The sequence below is a fragment of the Catharus ustulatus genome, unplaced genomic scaffold, assembly GCF_009819885.2.
Source record: "Catharus ustulatus isolate bCatUst1 unplaced genomic scaffold, bCatUst1.pri.v2 scaffold_86_arrow_ctg1, whole genome shotgun sequence".
In the NCBI taxonomy this organism is placed as follows: domain Eukaryota; kingdom Metazoa; phylum Chordata; class Aves; order Passeriformes; family Turdidae; genus Catharus; species Catharus ustulatus.
Genome location: NW_024879551.1, coordinates 165020 through 185660, shown reverse-complemented (window position 1 = coordinate 185660; position 20641 = coordinate 165020). Strand labels below are relative to the sequence as shown.

The 20641-nt window shown below is 51.8% G+C and overlaps 1 protein-coding gene and 1 long non-coding RNA gene across 4 annotated transcripts; both read left to right on the top strand.

The window, feature by feature from the left end:
* The first annotated feature begins 488 nt into the window (after window positions 1-488).
* On the top strand, window positions 489-3881 carry LOC117011542. Of its 3 annotated transcripts, XR_004421008.1 has the most exons (5): window positions 489-590; window positions 1358-1769; window positions 1935-2504; window positions 2754-3414; window positions 3487-3881. It is a non-coding gene; the product is annotated as an uncharacterized LOC117011542 (long non-coding RNA). The 3 variants fall into 3 exon arrangements; XR_004421009.1 differs by lacking the exons at window positions 489-590; window positions 1358-1769 and adding an exon at window positions 935-1109; XR_004421007.2 differs by lacking the exon at window positions 489-590 and having other exon boundaries at window positions 1188-1769.
* A 3873-nt stretch (window positions 3882-7754) lies between these two features.
* On the top strand, window positions 7755-20181 carry WAS (WASP actin nucleation promoting factor). The gene is made up of 11 exons (XM_033086960.1): window positions 7755-7901; window positions 9929-10096; window positions 11534-11620; window positions 12525-12621; window positions 12770-12808; window positions 14278-14437; window positions 16064-16106; window positions 18018-18197; window positions 18911-19015; window positions 19866-19971; window positions 20088-20181. The coding sequence occupies exons 1-11, from the start codon at window positions 7797-7799 to the stop codon at window positions 20138-20140; spliced, it is 1143 nt and encodes a 380-aa protein (XP_032942851.1). The 5' UTR covers window positions 7755-7796; the 3' UTR covers window positions 20141-20181.
* The last annotated feature ends 460 nt before the right edge of the window (window positions 20182-20641 follow it).

The window sequence follows — 20641 nt, the reverse complement described above, 5'->3', positions numbered from 1 at the left end:
ATCTCCAGAAGGTTCTAGGGTCATCAGGAGGGAGCCTGAGTTCATTTGGGGTGTGTAGGGGAACGTGGTGACCCCATAAAACATGTCCAGAAGGTTCTAGGGTCATCAAAAGTCACTTTGGGATTTTTGGGACAATGTGGTGACCCCCATAATCCCCAAGGTCACTTTGGGTTCTGTAGGACACCCCTGCCCCGCGTGCTGCGCCGCGCCAAGGGGCTCTTCGCCAGGTACCTGGAGGGGTGGGGGGGACCCCAAACGGGACCCCAGATGGGTTAGGGGGGGTTGGGGACACAGGGTGGGAAGGTCCAAGGTCACCACAGGGACTTGTAGGATCCCATAAAACATCTCCAGAAGGTTCTGGGGTCATCAGGAGGGAGTCTGAGGTCATTGGGGGGCTGTGGGAGAACGTGGTGACCCCATAAAACATCTCAAAGTGGTCTTGGGGTCCTTAAGAGAGACTTCAAGGTAACTGGAAGTCTGTAGGACGATGTGGTGACCCCATAAAACATCTCCAGGAAGTCCTAGGGTCATCAAAAGTCACTTTGGGGTCTGTAGGAGAACATGGTGACCCCATAAAACATCTCAAAGAGGTCCTGGGGTCATCAAGAGGGACTTCAAAGTCACTTTGGGGTTTGTAAGAGAACATGGTGACCCCATAAAACATCTCCAGGAGGTCCTAGGGTCATCAAAAGTCACTTTGGGATTTTTGGGACAATGTGGTGACCCCATAAAACATCTCCAGGGTCCCCAAGGTCGCTTTGGGCTCTGTAGGACACCCCTGCCCCGCGTGCTGCGCCGCGCCAAGGGGCTCTTCGCCAGGTACCTGGAGGGGTGGGGGGGACCCCAAATGGGACCCCAGATGGGTTAGGGGTGTGGGGACACAGGGTGGGAAGGTCCAAGGTCACCACAGGGACTTGTAGGATCCCAGAAAACATCTCAAAGTGGTTCTGGGGTCATCAGGAGGGACTTCAAAGTCGCTTTGGGGTGTTTGGGACAATGTGGTGACCCCATAAAACATCTCAAGGAGGTTCTGGGGTCATCAAGAGGGACTTTAAGGTCGCTGGAGGTCTGTAGGAGAATGTGGTGACCCCATAAAACATCTCCAGGAGGTCCTAGGTCCATCATGAGGGACTTCAGAGTCACTTTGGGGTGTTTGGGACAATGTGGTGACCCCATAAAACATCTCCAGAAAGTTCTGAGGTCATCAGGAGGGAGCCTGAGGCAATTTGGGGTCTGTAGGAGAACGTGGTGACCCCATAAAACATCTCAAAATGGTCCTGGGGTCATCATGAGGGGCTCCAAAGTCACTTTGGGGTCTGTAGGACAATGTGGTGACCCCATAAAACATCTCAAAGAGGTCCTGGGGTCACCATGGAGACCCTTTGGTCACTTCGGGGTCTGTAGGACAATGTGGTGACCCCATAAAACATCTCAAGGAGGTCCTGGGGTCATCAAGAGGGACTTAAAGGTCGCTGGAGGTCTGTAGGAGAATGTGGTGACCCCATAAAACATCTCAAGGAGATTCTAGGGTCATCAGGAGGGAGCCTGAGGTCATTTGGGGTTTGTGGGACAATGTGGTGACCCCATAAAACATCTCCAGGAGATCCTGAGGTCATGATGAGGGACTCCAAAGTCACTTTGGGGTCTGTAGGAGAACGTGGTGACCCCATAAAACATCTCCAGGAGGTCCTAGGTCCATCATGAGGGACTTCAGAGTCACTTTGGGGTGTTTGGGACAATGTGGTGACCCCATAAAACATCTCCAGAAGGTTCTGAGGTCATCAGGAGGGAGCCTGAGGCAATTTGGGATCTGTAGGAGAACGTGGTGACCCCATAAAACATCTCAAGGAGATTCTAGGGTCATCATGGGGGGCTCCAAAGTCACTTTCGGGTGTTTAGGACGATGTGGTGACCCCATAAAACATCTCTAGAAGGTCCTAGGGTCATCAAAAGTCACTTTGGGATATTTGGGACAATGTGGTGACCCCATCAAACATCTCCAGGGTCCCCAAGGTCACTTTGGGCTCTGTAGGACACCCCTGCCCCGCGTGCTGTGCCGCACCAAGGGGCTCTTCGCCAGGTACCTGGAGGGGTGGGGGGGACCCCAAACGGGACCCCAGATGGGTTAGGGGGGTTGGGGACACAGGGTGGGAAGGTCCAAGGTCACCACAGGGAGTCCATGGCCACCATGAGGGAGTTTGAGGTCACTGGGGGGCTGTGGGACAATGTGGAGACACCATAAAACATCTCCAGAAGGTTCTAGGGTCATCAGGAGAGAGTCTGAGGTCATTTGGGGTCTGTAGGAGAACGTGGTGACCCCATAAAACATCTCCAGAAGGTTCTGGGGTCATCAAGAGGGGATCCAAAGTCATTTTAGGGTGTTTGGGACAATGTGGTGACCCCATAAAACGTCTCAAGGAGATGCTGGGGTCATCAGGAGGGACTTCAGAGTCATTTTGGGGTCTGTAGGAGAACGTGGTGACCCCATAAAACATCTCCAGAAGGTTCTGAGGTCATCATGAGGGGCTCCAAAGTCACTTTGGGATAATTGGGACAGTGTGGTGACCCCCTAAAACATCTCAAAGACGTCCTGGGATCCTCATGAGGGACTTCAGAGTCACTTTGGGGTGTTTGGGACAATGTGGTGACCCCATAAAACATCTCAAAGAGGTTCTGGGGTCACCATGGAGGCCCTTTGGTCACTGCCACGGTCTGTAGGAGAATGTGGTGACCCCATAAAACATCTCCAGAAGGTTCTAGGGTCATCAGGAGGGAACCTGAGGTCATTTGGGGTCTGTAGGAGAACGTGGTGACCCCATAAAACATGTCCAGAAGGTTCTGGGGTCATCAGGAGGGACTTCAGAGTCACTTTGAGGTCTGTAGGAGAACGTGGTGACCCCATAAAACATCTCCAGAAGGTTCTGGGGTCATCAAGAGGGGCTCCAAAGTCACTTTGGGGTGTTTGGGACAATGTGGTGACCCCATAAAACATCTCCAGAAGGTTCTGGGCTCATCAGGAGGGAATCTGAGGTCATTTGGGGTCTGTAGGACAATGTGGTGACCCCATAAAACATCTCCAGAAGGTTCTGAGGTCATCAAGAGGGGATCCAAAGTCATTTTAGGGTGTTTGGGACAATGTGGTGACCCCATAAAACATCTCAAGGAGGTTTTGGGGTCACCATGAGAGACTTCAAGGTCACTGGAGGTCTGTAGGACAATGTAGGGACCCCATAAAACATCTCCAGAAGATCCTGGGGTCATCATGGGGGACTTCAAAGTCGCTTTAGGGTGTTTGGGACAATTTGGTGATGCCATAAAACATCTCCAGGGGATCCTGGGGTCATCAGGAGGGGCTCCAAAGTCACTTTGGGGTCTGTAGGAGAATGTGGTGACCCCATAAAACATCTCCAGAAGGTCCTGGGGTCATCAAAAGTCACTTTGGAATCTGTAGGAGAACATGGTGACCCCATAAAACATCTCCAGAAGGTTCTGGGGTCATCAGGAGGGAGCCTGAGGTCATTTGGGGTCTGTAGGGGAACGTGGTGACCCCAAAAAACATCTCCAGAAGGTTCTGGGGTCACCATGAGGGGCTCCAAAGTCACTTTGGGCTCTGTAGGACAATTTGGGGACACCATAAAATGTCACCCTGAGGTCACCATGGGGACCCCAAAGCCACCAGAGGGACCCCAAGGCCACCCTGAGGTCCCCAAGGCCACCACAGGGACCCCTCCCAGTATAAACCAGTACAACCCAGTGCCTCCCTGCTGGGCTGTGCACCATCGTGGGACATCCCAGTACAAACCAGTATAAACCAGTGTGAACCAGTGCAACATCGCTGGATCTGCATCGCCTTGGGCCTGACCAGTACAGACCAGTATGAACCAGTATGAACCAGTACAGACCAGTACAAACCAGTACAGACCGGTACAAACCAGTATGAACCAGTACAGACCAGTATGAACCACTGGGAACTCCTGGATGTGGATTGTCTTGAGCCTGACCAGTACAAACCAGTACAGACCAGTATGAACCACTGGGAACTCCTGGATGTGGATTGCCTTGGCCCTGACCAGTACAAACCAGTACTGACCAGTATAAACCAGTACAAACCAGTATGAACCACTGGGAACTCCTGGATCTGCATCACCTTGAGCCTGACCAGTGCAAACCAGTACAAACCAGTACAAACCAGTATGAACCACTGGGTACTCCTGGATGTGGATTGCCTTGGGCCTGACCAGTACAAACCAGTACAGACCAGTATGAACCACTGGGAACTCCTGGATGTGGATTGCCTTGGCCCTGACCAGTACAAACCAGTACAGACCAGTACAAACCAGTACAGACTGGTACAAACCAGTACAAACCAGTATGAACCACTGGGAACTCCTGGATGTGGATTGCCTTGAGCCTGCCCAGTACAAACCAGTACAGACCAGTACGGAGCTGGGAGCCCCACATGCATCGCCTTGAGCCGGACCAGTACAAACCAGTACAAACCAGTATGGACCAGTACGGACCAGTGCCTTGCCGTGGCCTTCAGCCATCCCAGCACGCACCAGTACGGACCAGTACAGACCAGTACGGACCAGTATGGACCAGTATGGACCAGTCCGGCAGCCAAACTGGGAGCTCCTCACCGGCGTGGCCTTGCATCCTCCCAGTATGGACCAGTACAAACCAGTACAAACCAGTTCAGAGCTCGCCCAGGATCTCTTCACCCCCGTGGCCTTGAGTCCTCCCAGTATGGACCAGTACAGACCAGTATGGACCGGTAGGGTGCCCCCAGTGCGGTGTTGATGCCCAATAGGCCTTGTCCCAGTATGGACCAGTATAAACCAGTATAAACCAGTTCCCCCCCGCCCTGGGTGCCTTCGCCCCTCCCCCCCCTTTATTTATTGCCCCTCCCCCCAGGGGGGGGTCGGAATAAACGATGGATGATACTGGTGTGCTCCCAGTAAGGACTGGGAGGGACTGGTGTGCTCCCAGTATGGACTGGGAGGGACTGGGAGGGACTGGGGGGCTCCCAGTATGGACTGGGAGGGACTGGGGGGCTCCCAGTATGGACTGGGAAGGGGTTGGAGGTCCCCAGTATGGACTGGGAGGGACTGGGGTGATCCCAGTATGGACTGGGATGGACTGGGATTTCCCAGTATGGACTGGGAGGGACTGGGGGGCTCCCAGTATGGACTGGGAGGGACTGGGGGGCTCCCAGTATGGACTGGGAGGGACTGGGGGGCTCCCAGTATGGACTGGGAATGAACTGGGATTTCCCAGTATGGACTGGGCGGGGGTTGGAGGTTCCCAGTATGGACTGGGCAGTTCCCAGTATGAACTGGGAGGGGATTTACCATTCCCAGTATGGACTGGGAGGGACTGGGGGGGCTCCCAGTATGGACTGAGAGGGACTGGGGGGGCTCCCAGTGTGAACTGGGAAGGGGTTGGAGGTCCCCAGTATGGACTGGGCTGTTCCCAGTATGAACTGGGAGGGTGTGGCCAGGGGTGGGGCCAGGACTGGGATTTCCCCAGTGCTCCCAGTTCCCTCCCAGTGCTCCCAGTTTGCTCCCAGTTTACTCCCAGTCCCTCCCAGTGCTCCCAGTTCCCTCCCAGTTCCCTCCCAGTGCTCCCAGTTTGCTCCCATCACTGGCTGAGAGTGCTCCCAGTGCTCCCAGTGCTCCCAGTGCCCCCGCCCACTCCCTCCCAGTGCTCCCAGTACATTCCCAGTTCCCCTTTTAAACCCCTCCCAGTTCCCCCAGTCCCTCCCAGTGCCCTCCCAGTTCCCCTTTTAACCATCCCAGTGCCCCCCAGTCCCTCCCAGTTCCCCCCCAGTCCCTCCCAGTCCCTCCCAGTCCCTCCCAGTTCCCCCCAGTTCCCTCCCAGTGCCCCCCAGTCCCTCCCAGTTCCCATTTTCACTCCCCCAGTCCTTCCCAGTTCCCCCCAGTTCCCCCCCAATCCCCTCCCAGTTCCTCCCAGTCCCTCCCAGTCCCTCCCAGTTCCCTCCCAGTTCCCCTTTTCACCCTCCCAGTCCCTCCCAGTTCCCCCCAGTTCCCCCCCAGTTCCCTCCCAGTCCCCTCCCAGTTCCCTCCCAGTTCCCCTTTTCACCCTCCCAGTCCCTCCCAGTTCCCCCCAGTCCGTCCCAGTCCGGAGGTGACGTCTCCCCCACCTTTGGGCGCTTCCGCCCGGAAGAGGCTCCGGGGGTTGGGGAGCGCGGGGGGAAATCGGGGGGTCCAGGGGGGATTTTTGGGGTTTTCTGGTGATTTTTGGGGTCTCCCAGAATTTTTTGGGGGGATTTTGGGGTGTCCCAGAAGGATTTTGGGTGGATTTTTGGGATTTCCTGGTGATTTTTGGGGTTTCCTGGGAGATTTTTGGGGTTTTCTGGTGATTTTTGGGGTGTCCAGGGGGGATTTTGGGGGGTCCCAGAAGGATTTTGGGGTGTCCTGGGTGGATATTTTGGGGTTTCCTGGTGATTTTTAGGGTCTCCCAGAATTTTTTGGGGTGTCCTGGGTGGGAATTTTTGGGATTTCCTGGTGGTTTTTGAGGTTTCCTGGGTGATTTTTGGGGTTTTCTGGTGATTTTTGGGGTGCTCTTGGTGGATTTTTGGGACATCCCAGGTGGTTTTTGGGGTGTCCCAGGAGAGTTTTGGGGTGTCCAGGGGGGATTTTGGGATTTCCCAGGTCAATTTTGGGGTGTCCCAGGATTTTTCTGCAATTTCCTGAGGAGGTTTTGGGATTTCCTGGTGATTTTTAGGGTGTCCAAGGAGCTTTTTTGAGTGTCCCAGGTGATAGTTGGGATTTCCTGGGTGGTTTTTGGAGTGTCCAGGAGGGATTTTGGGATTTCCCAGGTGACTTTTGGGGTTTCCTGGTGATTTTTGAGGTGTCCAGTTGGATTTTTTGGGGCGTACAGGTGATTTTTGGATTTCCCTGAAGGATTTTTGGGATTTCCTGGTGATTTTTGGGGTGTCCCAGGATTTTTTTGGGATTTCTTGAGGAGGTTTTGGGGTGTCCAGGGTGGATTTTTTGGATTTCCTGGTGATTTTTGGGGTTTCCTGGGTGATTTTTGGGGTGTCGTGGGTGGATTTTTTGGGATTTCCCAGGTGATTTTTGGGATTTCCTGTTGATTTTTGGGGTGTCCAAGGGATTTTTGGGGTCTCCTGGTGGTTTTTGGGGTGTCCCAGAAGATTTTTGGGGTGTCCTGGGTGGATTTTTTGGGATTTCCTGGTGGTTTTTAGGGTGTCCCAGGAGATTTTTTGGGACTTCCCAAGATTTTTTGGGGTTTCCTGGTGATTTTTGGGGTGTCCAGGGGGGATTTTGGAATTTCCCAGGTAATTTTTGGGATTTCCTGGTGATTTTTGGGGTGTCCTGGGATTTTTTTGGGGGTCTCCAAGAACATTTTTGGGATCCCAGGACATTTTTCGGGTGTTTTTTGCTATCTCTGATTTTTTTGGCTATCCCAAATTTTTTTTGGGTACCCCAGGATCTTTTTTTTAATTTCTCAGGATTTTTTTTAATATTCCAAGAATTTTTTTTTTGATATCCCAGGAATTTTTTTGGCCATCCCAGAATTTTATTGGGGTGTCCAAGGAAGATTTTTGGGATTTTCCACTGGGATTTTTTTGACTATCCCAGGATTTTTTAGATACCCCAGAATTTTTTTTTGATATCTCAGATTTTTTTTTTGACCATACCTGATTTTTTGGAGTATCCCAGAATTTTTTTTGGTTATTCCAGAATTTTTTTGGGGTATCCCAGAATTTTTTTAGGTTATCCCAGATTTTTTTGGGGTTCCCAATTTCGGGGATGAGCCGTGGGGGGAGGCAGGGGGCGGCTCCCAGCGCCCCCTCGGAGCTGCTCGGGGAGGAGGAAAATCAAAAAGTGCTGGAAATGCTGGGCAGGAAATGTGTGGTGAGAACTGGGAGCACTGGGAGGGACTGGGAGGGACTGGGAGGGGACTGGGAGGGGACTGGGAGGGACTGGGAAGGGACTGGGATGGACTGGGAGGGACTGGGAGGGACTGGGATGGAACTGGGAGGGACTGGGAGGGACTGGGAAGGGATTGGGAGGGACTGGGAGGGCACTGGGATGGACTGGGATGGACTGGGAGGGACTGGGATGGACTGGGAGGGAACTGGGAAGGACTGGGATGGACTGGGATGGACTGGGAGTGGATTGAGAGGGACTGGGAAGGGACTGGGATGGACTGGAAGGGACTGGGAGGGGACTGGGAGGGACTGGGAGGGGACTGGGATGGAACTGGGAGGGGATTGGGGAGCACTGGGAGGGACTGGGATGGAACTGGGAGGGACTGGGAGGGACTGGGATGGGCTGGGAGGGACTGGGAGGGAACTGGGAGGGGATTGGGGAGCACTGGGAGGGACTGGGATGGACTGGGAGGGGACTGGGGAGGTTTTTGGTTTCTCTGGGGCCATTTTGGTGTCTCCAGGATGAATTTTGGGGTCTCTGGGGTGAATTTTGGGGTGAATTTTTGGGGTCTGTGGGCTGAATTTTGGGATTTTGGGATCTCTGGGGTGTTTTTTGGGGTCTCTGGGATGGAATTTTGGGGTTTTGGGATGAATTTTGAGATCTTTGGGATGGATTTTTGGGGTCTCTGAGATGGTTTTTGGGTCTCTGGGGTGGTTTTTGTGATTCTAGGGTCTCTGGGGTGATTTTTGGGATGGTTTTTGGGGTCTCTGTGATGGATTTTTGGGGTCTCTGGGATGGGATTTTGGAGTGTCTGGGATTAATTTTGTGATTTTGGGGTTTCTGGGGTGGTTTTTGGGGTCTCTGAGAAGAATTTTGGGGTGCCTGGGATGAACTTTGGGGTCTCTGGGATGGTTTCTGTGATTTTAGGGTCTCTGGGATGGACTTTTGGGGTCTCTGAGGTGGTTTTGGGGATCTGTGTGATGGATTTTGGGGTCTCTGGGATGGATTTTGGGGGTTTTTGGGTTCTCTGGGATGGTTTCTGTGATTCTGGGGTCTCTGGGATGAATTTTGGGGTCTCAGGGGTAAATTTTGGTGTCTCTGGGATGGATTTTTGGGATCTCTGGGGTGGTTTTTGTGATGGTTTTTGGGTTTTCTTGGGTCTCTGGGATGGTTTTTGTGATTTTGGGGTCTCTGGGATGGATTTTTGGGGTCTCTGGGGTTGTTTTTGGGATGGTTTTTGCTGGGATGGATTTTGGGGTCTCTGGGGTAAATTTTGGGGTCTCTGGGATGGATTTTGGTGTCTCTGAGGTGAATTTTGGGGTCTTTGGGATGAATTTTGGGATCTTTGGGATGGACTTGGGGTCTCTGGGGTTGTTTTTGTGATGGTTTCTGGGGTTTTTTGGGTTCTCTGGGATGGATTTTTGGGGTCTCTGGGATGGATTTGGGATCTTTGGGATGGTTTTTGGGATCTCTGGGATGGTTTCTGTGATTTTGGGGTCTCTGGGATGGATTTTAGGGTCTCTGGGATGGTTTTAGGGATGAATTTTGGGGGTTTTTTGGGGCCTCTGGGATGAATTTTGGGGTCTCTGGGATGGTATTTTGGGATCTGTGTGATGGATTTTGGGGTTTCTGGGAGGAATTTTGGGGTCTCTGGGATGGATTTTTGGGGTCTCTGAGGTGGTTTTTTGGGATCTGTGTGATGGATTTTGAGGTCTCTGGGGTGATTTTTGTGATTTTGGGATCTCTGGGGTGGTTTTGGGGTCTCTGGGATGAATTTTGGGATCTCTGGGGTGGTTTTAGGGATGAATTTTGGGGGGTTTTGGGGTCTCTGGGATGAATTTGGGGTCTGTGGGATGAATTTTGGGGGTTTTTGGGTCTCTGGGATGGATTTTGTGATGGTTTTTGGGGGTTTTTTGGGTCTCTGGGGTGGTCTTCGTGATGAATTTTGGGTTTTTTTGGGTTCTCTGGGATGGTATTTTCTCATTCTGGATTCTCCCCCCTCCCCCCAGAGCCTGGTGACCGCCGTGGTTCAGCTCCTGGTGGCCGAGCCCGGGGGGGTCCCGGGGGGTCCCGGGGGGGTCCCGGGGGGGTCCTGGAGCCTTCGGGGCTGCGGCGTCGCCTGCCTGGTGCGGGACAGCCCCCGGCGCTCGTACTTCATCCGGATCTACCGCCTGCCTGTGAGTCTGGGGGTCCAAAAATCCCAAAATCCCAAAAAAATCCCCAAAAAAATCCCAAAAATCCCAAAGAATTCCCAAAGAAATCCCAAAATCCTGGTCCAAGACAGCCCCCGGCGCTCGTACTTCATCCGGATTTACCGCCTGCCTGTGAGTCTGGGACCCCAAAAATCCCAAAATCCCCAAAAAAATCCCCAAAGAAATCCCAGAAATCCCAAAAATCCTAAAGATCCTGTGAGAGAGACCCCAAAAATCCCAAAGAAACCCCAAAGAAATCCCAAAATCCCGGTACGGGACAGCCCCCGGCGCTCGTACTTCATCCGGATTTACCGCCTGCCCGTGAGTCTGGGGGTCCTAAAAATCCTAAAAAAATCCCCCAAAAAATCCCAAAAGAAATTCCAGAAATCCCCAAAATCCTAAAGATCCTGTGAGAGAGACCCCAAAAATCCCAAAGAAATTCCCCAAAATCCCAAAGAATTCCCAAAGAAATCCCAAAATCCTGGTGCGGGACAGCCCCCGGCGCTCGTATTTCATCCGGATTTACCGCCTGCCCGTGAGTCTGGGGGTCCAAAAATCCTAAAAATCCCAAAATCCCAAAAAAAATACCCAAAGAGATCCCCAAAAATCCCAAAGATCCTGTGAGAGAGACCCCAAAAATCCCCAAAGAAATCCCAAAATCCCGGTCCGGGACAGCCCCCGGCGCTCGTACTTCATCCGGATTTACCGCCTGCCCGTGAGTCTGGAGGTCACAAAATATCCTAAAAATCCCAAAAGATCCCAAAATAAATTCCAGAAATCCCAAAAATCCTAAAGATCCTGTGAGGGGAACCCAAAAAAATCCCAAAAATCCCAAAGAAATCCCAAAAATCCCGGTCTGGGACAGCCCCCGGCGCTCGTACTTCATCCGGATTTACCGCCTGCCCATGAGTCTGGGACCCCAAAAATCCTAAAAAAATCCAAAAAATCCCAAAAAAATCCCCAAAGAAATCCCAGAAATCCCCAAAATTCCAAAGAGTCCCTAAAAAAAACCCAATAATCCCGAAGAATTCCCCAAAAAATCCCAAAGAATCCCCAAAGAAATCCCAGAAATCCCAAAATTCCTGTGACTGACACCCCAAAGAAACCCCAAAAATCCCAATTAATTCCAAAAGAAATCCCAAGAATCCCAAAGATTGCAAAGATCCCAAATAATTCCCCAAAAATCCCAAAGAATCCCCCCAAAAAATCCCCAAAGAAACCCCAAAAATCCCAAGGAGTCACCAAAAATTTTTTTGGGGGGTCCCTGTTTGGTTTTGGGGTATTTCTGGGGGGTTCCCTGTCTGTTTTTGGGGTTCCCTGTCTGTTTTTTGGGGTCCCTGTCTCTTTTTGGGGGGGTTCCCTGTCTGTTTTTGGGGTTCCCTGTTTGGTTTTTGGGGTCCCTGACCCCGTTCCCGTCCCCAGGCCGGGGGTCTCTGGTGGGAGCAGGAGCTGCAGGGGGGGATGGGCTACAAGAGCCCCACCCCCTTCTTCCACACCTTCATCAGCCACGTGAGTGGGCGGGGCCAAGGGGGCGGGGCCGGAAGGGGCGGGGCCACGCAAATGAGGGGTGTGATGGGTGGAGCCCTTTTGGGTGTGGCAAAGGGGGAGGGACTTAAATGGATGTGGGGATGTGTATGGGGGCATGGTCAAACCAAGTGGGTATGGTCAAAGTGGGCGTGGTCGGATTGGTGTGGGTGTGGCATGACCATCTAAGGGAAGTGGGCGTGGTCTTTGAGAGGCAGAGACAACTGAGCATGACCTTATAAGGGAAAGTGGGCGTGGCTGCTGACCAATGGGTGTGGTCTTTGTAAGGGGCAATGAGTGTGGCCATATAAGGGAAAATGGGTGTGGTTATAATATTTGGTGGGCGGGGCCATAAAGCCAAAACCATATAAGGGAAAATGGGCGTGGCCATGGCATTGATGGGTGGTGCATATGGAACAAAGCCATATAAGGGAAAAGGGGTGTGGTTTGGCTAAGTGGGTGTGGCAATTGGACAATACCATAGAAGGGAAAGGGGGTGTCATTTGTGTAAGTGGGCGTGGCTTTGAGGCAATACCATATAAGGGGAAGGGGGTTGTTATGGGGTAATACCATATAAGGGAAAAAGGGGCGTGGTTTGACTAAGTGGGTGTAGCATTTGGACAACACCATAAACGGGAAAGTGGGAGTGACCTCCAGACAATACCATGGAAGGGAAAAGGGGGTGTGGTTTTTGGGGAATACCATATAAGGGAAAGGGGGCATGGGCTTCAGACTATACCATAAAAGGGAAATGGGGCGTGACTTGAGGGCAATACCATATAAGGGAAAGGGGGTGTGGCCTTTGAGCTATACCATAAATGGGAAAGGGGGTGTGGTTTTGGTGAGTGGGCGTGGCCTGCGCGCCCACGGCCGCTCCTGATTGGCTCAGGAGGGGTGGGCGGGGCTGAACTTCGCCTCCGAGGCCGAGGCCGCCGCCTTCGAGGGGTCGGTGCAGGAGCGGCTGCGGCGGCGGCAGCAGAGGGCAGGTGAGAGACCCCGCCCCGAAATTACCCACAATGCACCTGGGGAGCCCAAAATACACCTGGGGACACCAAAATTCACCCTGGGGTCCCCAAAAATGGGGCTGGGGTCCCCAAAAATTCACCTGGGACCCCCCTTTTTCTCCCCCCACAGAGAAGCAATCGCTGCCCCCTCCCCCACCCCCCGGGCAAGGTGAGTGGGGGGGAATTTGGGGGAGTTTTGGGGATTTTGGGTATTTGGGAGGATTTTTGTAAATATTTTGGGGAATTTTGGGGGGATTTTTTAAAAAATTGGGGGATTTTGGGGGGAATTTGGGAGGATTTTGGGGGATTTTTGAGGATTTTCAAAATATTTTGGGAGGATTTGGGTGGTTTTGGGGAGGATTTTGGGGGGATTTTGAGGGGATTTTGGGGGATTTTCGGATTTTTGGGGGGGATTTTTGGGGGATTTTGGGGGATTTTGGGGTTTTTGGGGTGGTTTTTAGGGGATTTTGACTCTCCCTGTGTTCCCCAGAGCGTCGGGGGAGCCTCCCCAGGACCCCAAACCCTGAGGGTGAGTCAGGATGGGGGCCTGGGGGATTTTGTTGTCTCCAAGATATTTCTGTTTCTATTTCTATTTGTATTTGTATTTCTATTTGTATTTCTATTTCTATTTCTATTTCTATTTCTATTTCTATTTCTATTTCTATTTCTATTTATATTTATATATTATTGAGCTCATTTAATTTAATTTAATTTAATTTAATTATTTTTATTTATATTTATTTTTCCAGGCCCAGTTTCTGTTCCCATCCCCCACCCCAACATCACCCCTAGCCCTTAACAAATTTAATTTAATTTAGTTTAATTATTTATTTATATTTTAATTTTAATTTTAATTTTAATTTTAATTTTAATTTAATTTATATTTTATTTTCCAGGCCCAGTTTCTGTTCCCATCCCCCACCCCGACATCACCCCCAGCCCTCAACAAATTTAATTTAATTTAGTTATTTATATTTATATTTATATTTATATTTTTATTTTTATTTTATTTTCCAGGCCCAGCCTCAGTGCCCATCCCCCACCCCGACATCACCCCCAGCCCTTAACTAATTTAATTTAATTTATTAATTTATATTTATATTTATATTTTTAATTTTAATTTTAATTTTATTTTTATTTTAATTTAATTTAATTTTTTTAAACTTTAATTTAAATTTAAATTTTTAATTTAATTTAATTTAATTTAATTATTTTTATTCTTATTTTAATCTTTATTTTTATTTTTAATTTTAATTTTTATTTTTATTTATATTTATTTTTCAGGCCCAGCCTCAGTTCCCATCCCCCACCATGACATCACCCCCAGCCCTTAACTAATTTAACTTAATTTATTAATTTATATTTTTATTTTAATTTTGATTTTGATTTTAATTTATATTTTATTTTCCAGGCCCAGCCTCAGTGCCCATTCCCCACCCCGACATCACCCCCAGCCCTTAACAAATTTAATTTAATTTATTAATTTATATTTATATTTATATTTTTATTTTTATTTAATATTTCAGGCCCAGTTTCTGTTCCCATCCCCCACCCCGACATCACCCCCAGCCCCCAATTTAATTTAATTTAATTTAATTTTTAATTTAATTTTATTTTATTTTATAAATATTTTTCCAGGCCCAGCCTCAGTGCCCATCCCCCACCCCGACATCACCCCCAGCCGCTATCGGGGCCTCCCCTCCCCCCCCTCGGGCCCCTCCCCCAGCGGGGACCCCAAGAAGGGGGGGAGGGGCAGGAAAATCTCCAAGGCCGAAATCGGGGCCCCCTCGGGCTTCAGGTGGGGGAGGGGAAAATTTGGGGGGATTTGGGGATTTTGGGATTTTTGGGATTTTTTGGGATTTTTAAGGGATTTTTTTGGGATTTTTTTTTGATTTTTTTGGGAATTTTGGGGATTTTTTTTGGGATTTTTTGGGATTTTTTGGGATTTTTTTAGGGATTTTTGGGATTTTTTTGGGATTTTTTTGGTGATTTTTGGGATATTTTTTGTGATTTTTGAGGGTTTTTTTGGGGTTTTTTGGGGATTTTTTTGGGATTTTTTGGGGATTTTTAAAGGGTTTTTGGGGGAGATTTTGGGGTTTTTTGGGGATATTTTTGCAATTTTTGAATGTTTTTTGGGATTTTTTGAGGGGTTTTTTGGGGGGATTTGGGGATTTTTTTAGGGGATTTTGAGATTTTTGGGGGGATTTTGGGATTTTTTGAGGATTTTTTGGGAATTTTTGGGATTTTTTTGGGGATTTTTTGGGGATTTTTTGGGATTTTTTGGGATTTTTTTGGGGATTTTTTGGGATTTTTTTGGGATTTTTTTGGTGATTTTTGGGATATTTTTTGTGATTTTTGAGGGTTTTTTTGGGGTTTTTTTGGGGGATTTTGGGATTTTTTGGGGAACTTGAGGGTTTATTTGGGATATTTTGGGGGTGTTTGGGGAGATTTGGGATTTTTTTGGGATTTTTTTGGGCTTTTTTTGGGATTTTTTTGGTGATTTTTAAGGGATTTTTGGGATATTTTTTGTGATTTTTAAGGGATTTTTGGGATATTTTTTGTGATTTTTGAGGGTTTTTTTGGGGTTTTTTTGGGGGGATTTTGGGATTTTTTTGGGATTTTTTTGGGATTTTTTGGGGATTTTTTTGGGATTTTTTGGGATTTTTTGGGGATTTTTTTGGGATTTTTGGGGATTTTTTGGGGTTTTTTTTGTGATTTTTAAGGGATTTTTTTGGGATTTTTTTGGTGATTTTTAAGGGATTTTTGGGATATTTTTTGTGATTTTTGAGGGTTTTTTTGGGATTTTTTGGGGGGATTTTGGGATTTTTTGGGGAATTTGAGGGTTTATTTGGGATATTTTGGGGGTGTTTGGGGAGATTTTGGGGATTTTTTTTGATGTTTGGGATTTTTTGGAGATTTTTGAATATTTTTGGGGGGATTTGGGGATTTTTTTTGGGGATTTGGGATTTTTTTTGGATTTTTGAGGGTTTTTTTGGGGGTTTTTGGGGGGATTTTGGGATTTTTTTGGGGATTTTTTGGGATTTTTTTGGGATTTTTGGGAATTTTTTTTTATTTTTGAGGGTTTTTTTGGGGTATTTTGGGGGTATTTTGGGATTTTTTGGGGATTTTTTTTTGGGATTTTTGGGATATTTATTGGGATTTTTGACTTTTCTTTGGGGGGAATTTTGGAATTTTTTGGGGATTTTTGAGGGTTTTTTGGGAGATTTTTGGGATTTTTTGGGGATTTTTGAATATTTTTTGAGGGTTTTTTTGGGGGAGGTTTGGGGGATTTGGGGGGGATTTTGGAGTTTTTTGAGTTTTTTGGGTTTTTTTCGGGGGATTTTGGGTTTTTTGGGGGGGATTTTGGGTTTTTTGGGGGATTTTGGGTTTTTTGGGCTCTCACCTCCCTCCCCTCCCCCCCCAGACACGTCGGTCACATCGGGTGGGACCCGAACGGCGGCTTCGATGTGAGTGACCTCTGACCTCTGACCTCTGACCCCTGACCCCTGAGTGACCCCTGAGAGACCAATGAGTGACCCTAGGGGGTGACAGTGACCCTGAGTGACCTCTAAGTGACCTCTGACCCGAGTGACCCCTTAGTGACTCCTGACCCCTGAGTGACCCTTGAGTGATCCCAGAGTGACCTGAGTGACCTCTGAGTGACCCCATAGGGTGACAATGACCCCTGAGTGACCCCACAGGAGGTGACAATGACCCCAAAGAGGTGACACTGACCCTGAGATGACCCCTAAGGTGACAGTGACCCTGAGGTGACCCTGTCACTGTCCCTGGGGTCAGTGAGGGGTGACAATGACTCAAAGGGAGGTGACAATGACACTGTGGGGTGACACTGACTCTGAGATGACCCCTGAGGTGACAATGACACTGAGGTGACCCTGTCACTGTCACTGGGGTCACCGAGGGGTGACAATGACACTGTAGGGGGTGACAATGACCCTACAGGGGGTGACACTGACCCTGAGGTGACCCCTGAGGTGACACTGACCCCATAGAGGTGACAATGACCTGTCACTGTCCCCAGCTGTTGTCCCTGGACCCCACCCTGCGCTTGGTGACAATGGGAGGTGACAGTGACCCAAAGGGGGGTGACAATGACACTGTGAGAGGTGACAATGACCCCACAGGGGGTGACAATGACACTGTGACCCCTGAGGTGACCCCTGAGGTGACAATGACCTGTCCTGTCCCCAGCTGGTGTCCCTGGACCCCGCTCTCCGCGCGCTCTTCGCCCAGGCCGGGGTCAGCCAGGGGTGACAATGCGGGGTGACAGTGACACTGTGGGGGGTGGCAATGACACTGTGACCCCTGAGATGACCCCTGAGGTGACACTGACCCCACAGGGGTGACAATGACCTGTCACTGTCCCCAGCTGGCGTCCCTGGACCCCGCTCTCCGCGCGCTCTTCGCCCAGGCTGGGGTCAGCGAGGGGTGACAATGGGGGGTGACAGTGACACTGTAGGGGGTGACAATGACACTGTGACCCCTGAGATGACCCCTGAGGTGACAATGACCTCTCTTGTCCCCAGCTGGCGTCCCTGGACCCCGCCCTCCGCGCGCTCTTCGCCCAGGCCGGGGTCAGCGAGGGGTGACAATGGGGGGTGACAGTGAAACTGTAGGGGGTGACAATGACCCCATACTGAGGTGACAATGACACTGTGACCCCTGAGGTGACCCTGTCATTGTCACTGTCCCCAGCTGGCGTCCCTGGACCCCGCCCTCCGCGCGCTCTTCGCCCAGGCCGGGGTCAGCCAGGGGTGACAATGCGGGGTGACACTGACACTGTAGGGTGACACTGACCCCATAGGGAGGTGACAATGACCCTGAGGTGACCCCTGAGGTGACAATGACCCTGTCCCTGTCCCCAGCTGGCGTCCCTGGACCCCGCCCTCCGCGCGCTCTTCGCCCAGGCCGGGGTCAGCCAGGGGTGACAATGCGGGGTGACACTGACACTGTAGGGTGACAATGACCCCATACTGAGGTGACAATGACCCTGAGGTGACCCTGAGGTGACAATGACCCTGTCCCTGTCCCCAGCTGGCGTCCCTGGACCCCGCTCTCCGCGCGCTCTTCGCCCAGGCCGGGGTCAGCGAGGGGTGACAGTGACACTGTGGGGGGTGACAATGACACTGTGACCCCTGAGGTGACCCCTGAGGTGACACTGAGGTGACAATGACCTCTCTTGTCCCCAGCTGGCGTCCCTGGACCCCGCCCTCCGCGCGCTCTTCGCCCAGGCTGGGGTCAGCGAGGGGTGACACTGTAGGGTGACACTCACACTGTGGGGGGTGACAATGACACTGTGACCCCTGAGATGACCCCTGAGGTGACACTGAGGTGACAATGACCTGTCCTGTCCCCAGCTGGCGTCCCTGGACCCCGCCCTCCGCGCGCTCTTCGCCCAGGCCGGGGTCAGCGAGCGCCACTTGGCCGACGCCGAAACCTCGCGGCTGATTCACGACTTCATCGAGCGCAGGGGGGGCCTGGAGGCCGTGAGGGAGGAGATGGGACACGGTGGGGACACCTGGGGACACCTGGGGACAGCTGGGGACACACCTGGGGGGGCTGGAGGCTGTGAGGGAGGAGATGGGACACGGTGGGGACACCTGGGGACACACCTGGGGACAGCTGGGGACACATCAGGGGACAGCTGAGAGGGGCTGGGGACACACCTGGGGGAGCTGGGGACAGCTGGGACACACCTGGGGACACCTGGGGACAGCTGGGGACACCTGGGGACAGCTGGGACACGGTGGCGACACCTGGGGACACACCTGGGGGGCTGGGGACAGCTGGGACACACCTGGGGACAGCTGGGGACACCTGGGGACAGCTGGGACACACCTGGGGACACCTGGGACACACCGGGGACACACCTGGGGACAACTGGGGACACTTGGGGGTAGGCTGGGACACACCTGGGGACGTTTGTGGGATATCTGGGGACACCTGGGGACAGCTGGGGACACCTGGGGTCGTCTGGGGACACCTGTGGGGGTCTCTGTGCCCCCCCCGTGCCCCCTCTGACCCCTCCCCCCCCCTTTTCTCTCCTCCCCCCCCCAGGGCCGCCCCCTCCCCCCCCCAACCCGCGGCTCCCCCGCCCCCTCCCCCCGCCCCTCCCCCTCCCCCCTCCGGCCGCTCCCGCTCCACCCCCGCCCCTCCCCCACCCCGCTCCACCCCCGCCCCTCCCCCTCCTCGAGGCCCCGCCCCTCCCCCGCGAGGCCCCGCCCCCTCCGGAGCTGCCGCCCCTCCCCCACCGCCCCCTCCCCCTCCCCCCTCGGGGGCGGCTCCTCCCCCCGCGACCCCCCCGGGCCGGGGGGCGCTGCTGGATCAGATCCGCCAGGGGGTGACGCTCAACAAGGTCAGGGGGGGACCCCAAAATTTGGGGAGGGGTCAACAATGGGGGAGGGGGAGACAAAAAATGGGTGGAGCTCAAAAATTTGGGGAGGGGGATTCAGAAATGGGGGAGGGGGAATCAAAAATTGGGGAGGGGGAGCCAAAAATGGGGGGAAATGGAACCCAAAAATTTGGGGAGGGGGATTCAAAAATGGGGGATGGAAACCAAAAATGTGTGGAGCTCAAAAATTTGGGGAGGGGGAGGGGTAAAAAACTGGGGGGAAATGGAGCCTAAAAATTTGGGGAGGGGGATTCAAAATGGGGAGGGGGACACCAAAAAATGGGGGGAAATGGAGCCCAAAAATTTGGGGAGGGGGCGTCAAAAAATGGGGGGAAGGGTCAAAAAATGGGGGGGGGACCCCAAAAATTTGGGGAGGGGTCAAAAAATGGGGGGAAATGGAGGCTGAAAATTTGGGGAGGGGGAGACAAAAATGAGGGGGGAACCCCAAAATTTGGGGAGGGGGAGGGGTTAAAAATAGGGGAAAATGGACCCCAAAAATTTGGGGAGGGGGGATTAAAAATGGGGAGGGGGACACCAAAAAATGGGGGGAAATGGAGCCCAAAAATTTGGGGAGGGGGCGTAAAAATGGGGGTGAGGGAATAAAAAATGGGGGGGAATGGAGCCCAAAAATTTGGGGAGGGGGTGTCAAAAATGAGGGGGTTTGGGACCCCTAAAAAATTATTTTTATTTTATTTTTATTTTATTTTTATTTTATTTTTTGGGGTGGGGGGTTTTGGGGGCTCCCCTCCCCTTTTGGAGGGGTCTGTGGGGGAGGGTCCTGACCCCTCCCTGACTCCCCCCGACCCCTCCCCAGACCCCTGAGACCCCCGAGGTGGGCGCGGGGGGTCCCGGCGCTGGGGGGCTCGTGGGGGCCCTGATGGACGTGATGCAGAAACGGAGCCGGGTCATCCATTCCTCGGGTGAGACCCCCCAAAAAATCCCCAAAAAACCCCCGAGACCCCTCCCCAAAACCCCCCTGACCCCTCCCCCAAAACCCCCTGACCCCTCCCCCTTTTTTTTTTGCCCCTCCCCCCAGATGAAGGCGGAGCCAGCGAGGATGAGGAAGATGATGATGAATGGGATGATTGAGCCCCTCCCCCGCATTTGGAGACCCCTCCCCCCATTTTGGAGTCCCCTCCCCCCATTTTTTGGAGACCCCTCCCCCCCCCTTTGCTTCTGTTGCCCCCAGACCCAAAATTTGCCCCCCCCCCCAAAATCCCATCCCAAAATCCCTCCCCCCATCCCTTCCCCCCCATTTTTCCCCTCCCCCATGCCAAATAAACGCTGGAGTCACGTGATCAATAATTAATTAACTCATTAATTAATTAATTACTGTTTAATGAGGAGGGGAACCGAGCATGGCGAGGTTCAGGGATGGAATCAAAAAGGATCTCGGCTCCGATCCGGGAAAAAGGAGGATTAAAAATGAGGAAAAAATGAGGAAAAAAAGCGGATTTTGGGATCGGCGCGGCGCGCGGGGGCTGCTGGGATCGATATGCAAATTGGCAGTGCCTCGTCCAATAGAAATCGGCCATTTGTAACAATATGCAAATGAGTTTCGCCGTGGGGGCCGACGGGAGTGATATGCAA

Coding starts and splice junctions, on each gene's coding strand:
- WAS (XM_033086960.1), top strand. CDS start 7,797: ATGAGCCGTGGGGGGAGGCAGGGGGCGGCTCCCAGCGCCCCCTCGGAG. Junction 7,902..9,928: donor TGCTGGGCAGGAAATGTGTG/GTGAGAACTGGG, acceptor CCCTCCCCCCAG/AGCCTGGTGACCGCCGTGGT. Junction 14,438..16,063: donor GGGGCCCCCTCGGGCTTCAG/GTGGGGGAGGGG, acceptor CTCCCCCCCCAG/ACACGTCGGTCACATCGGGT.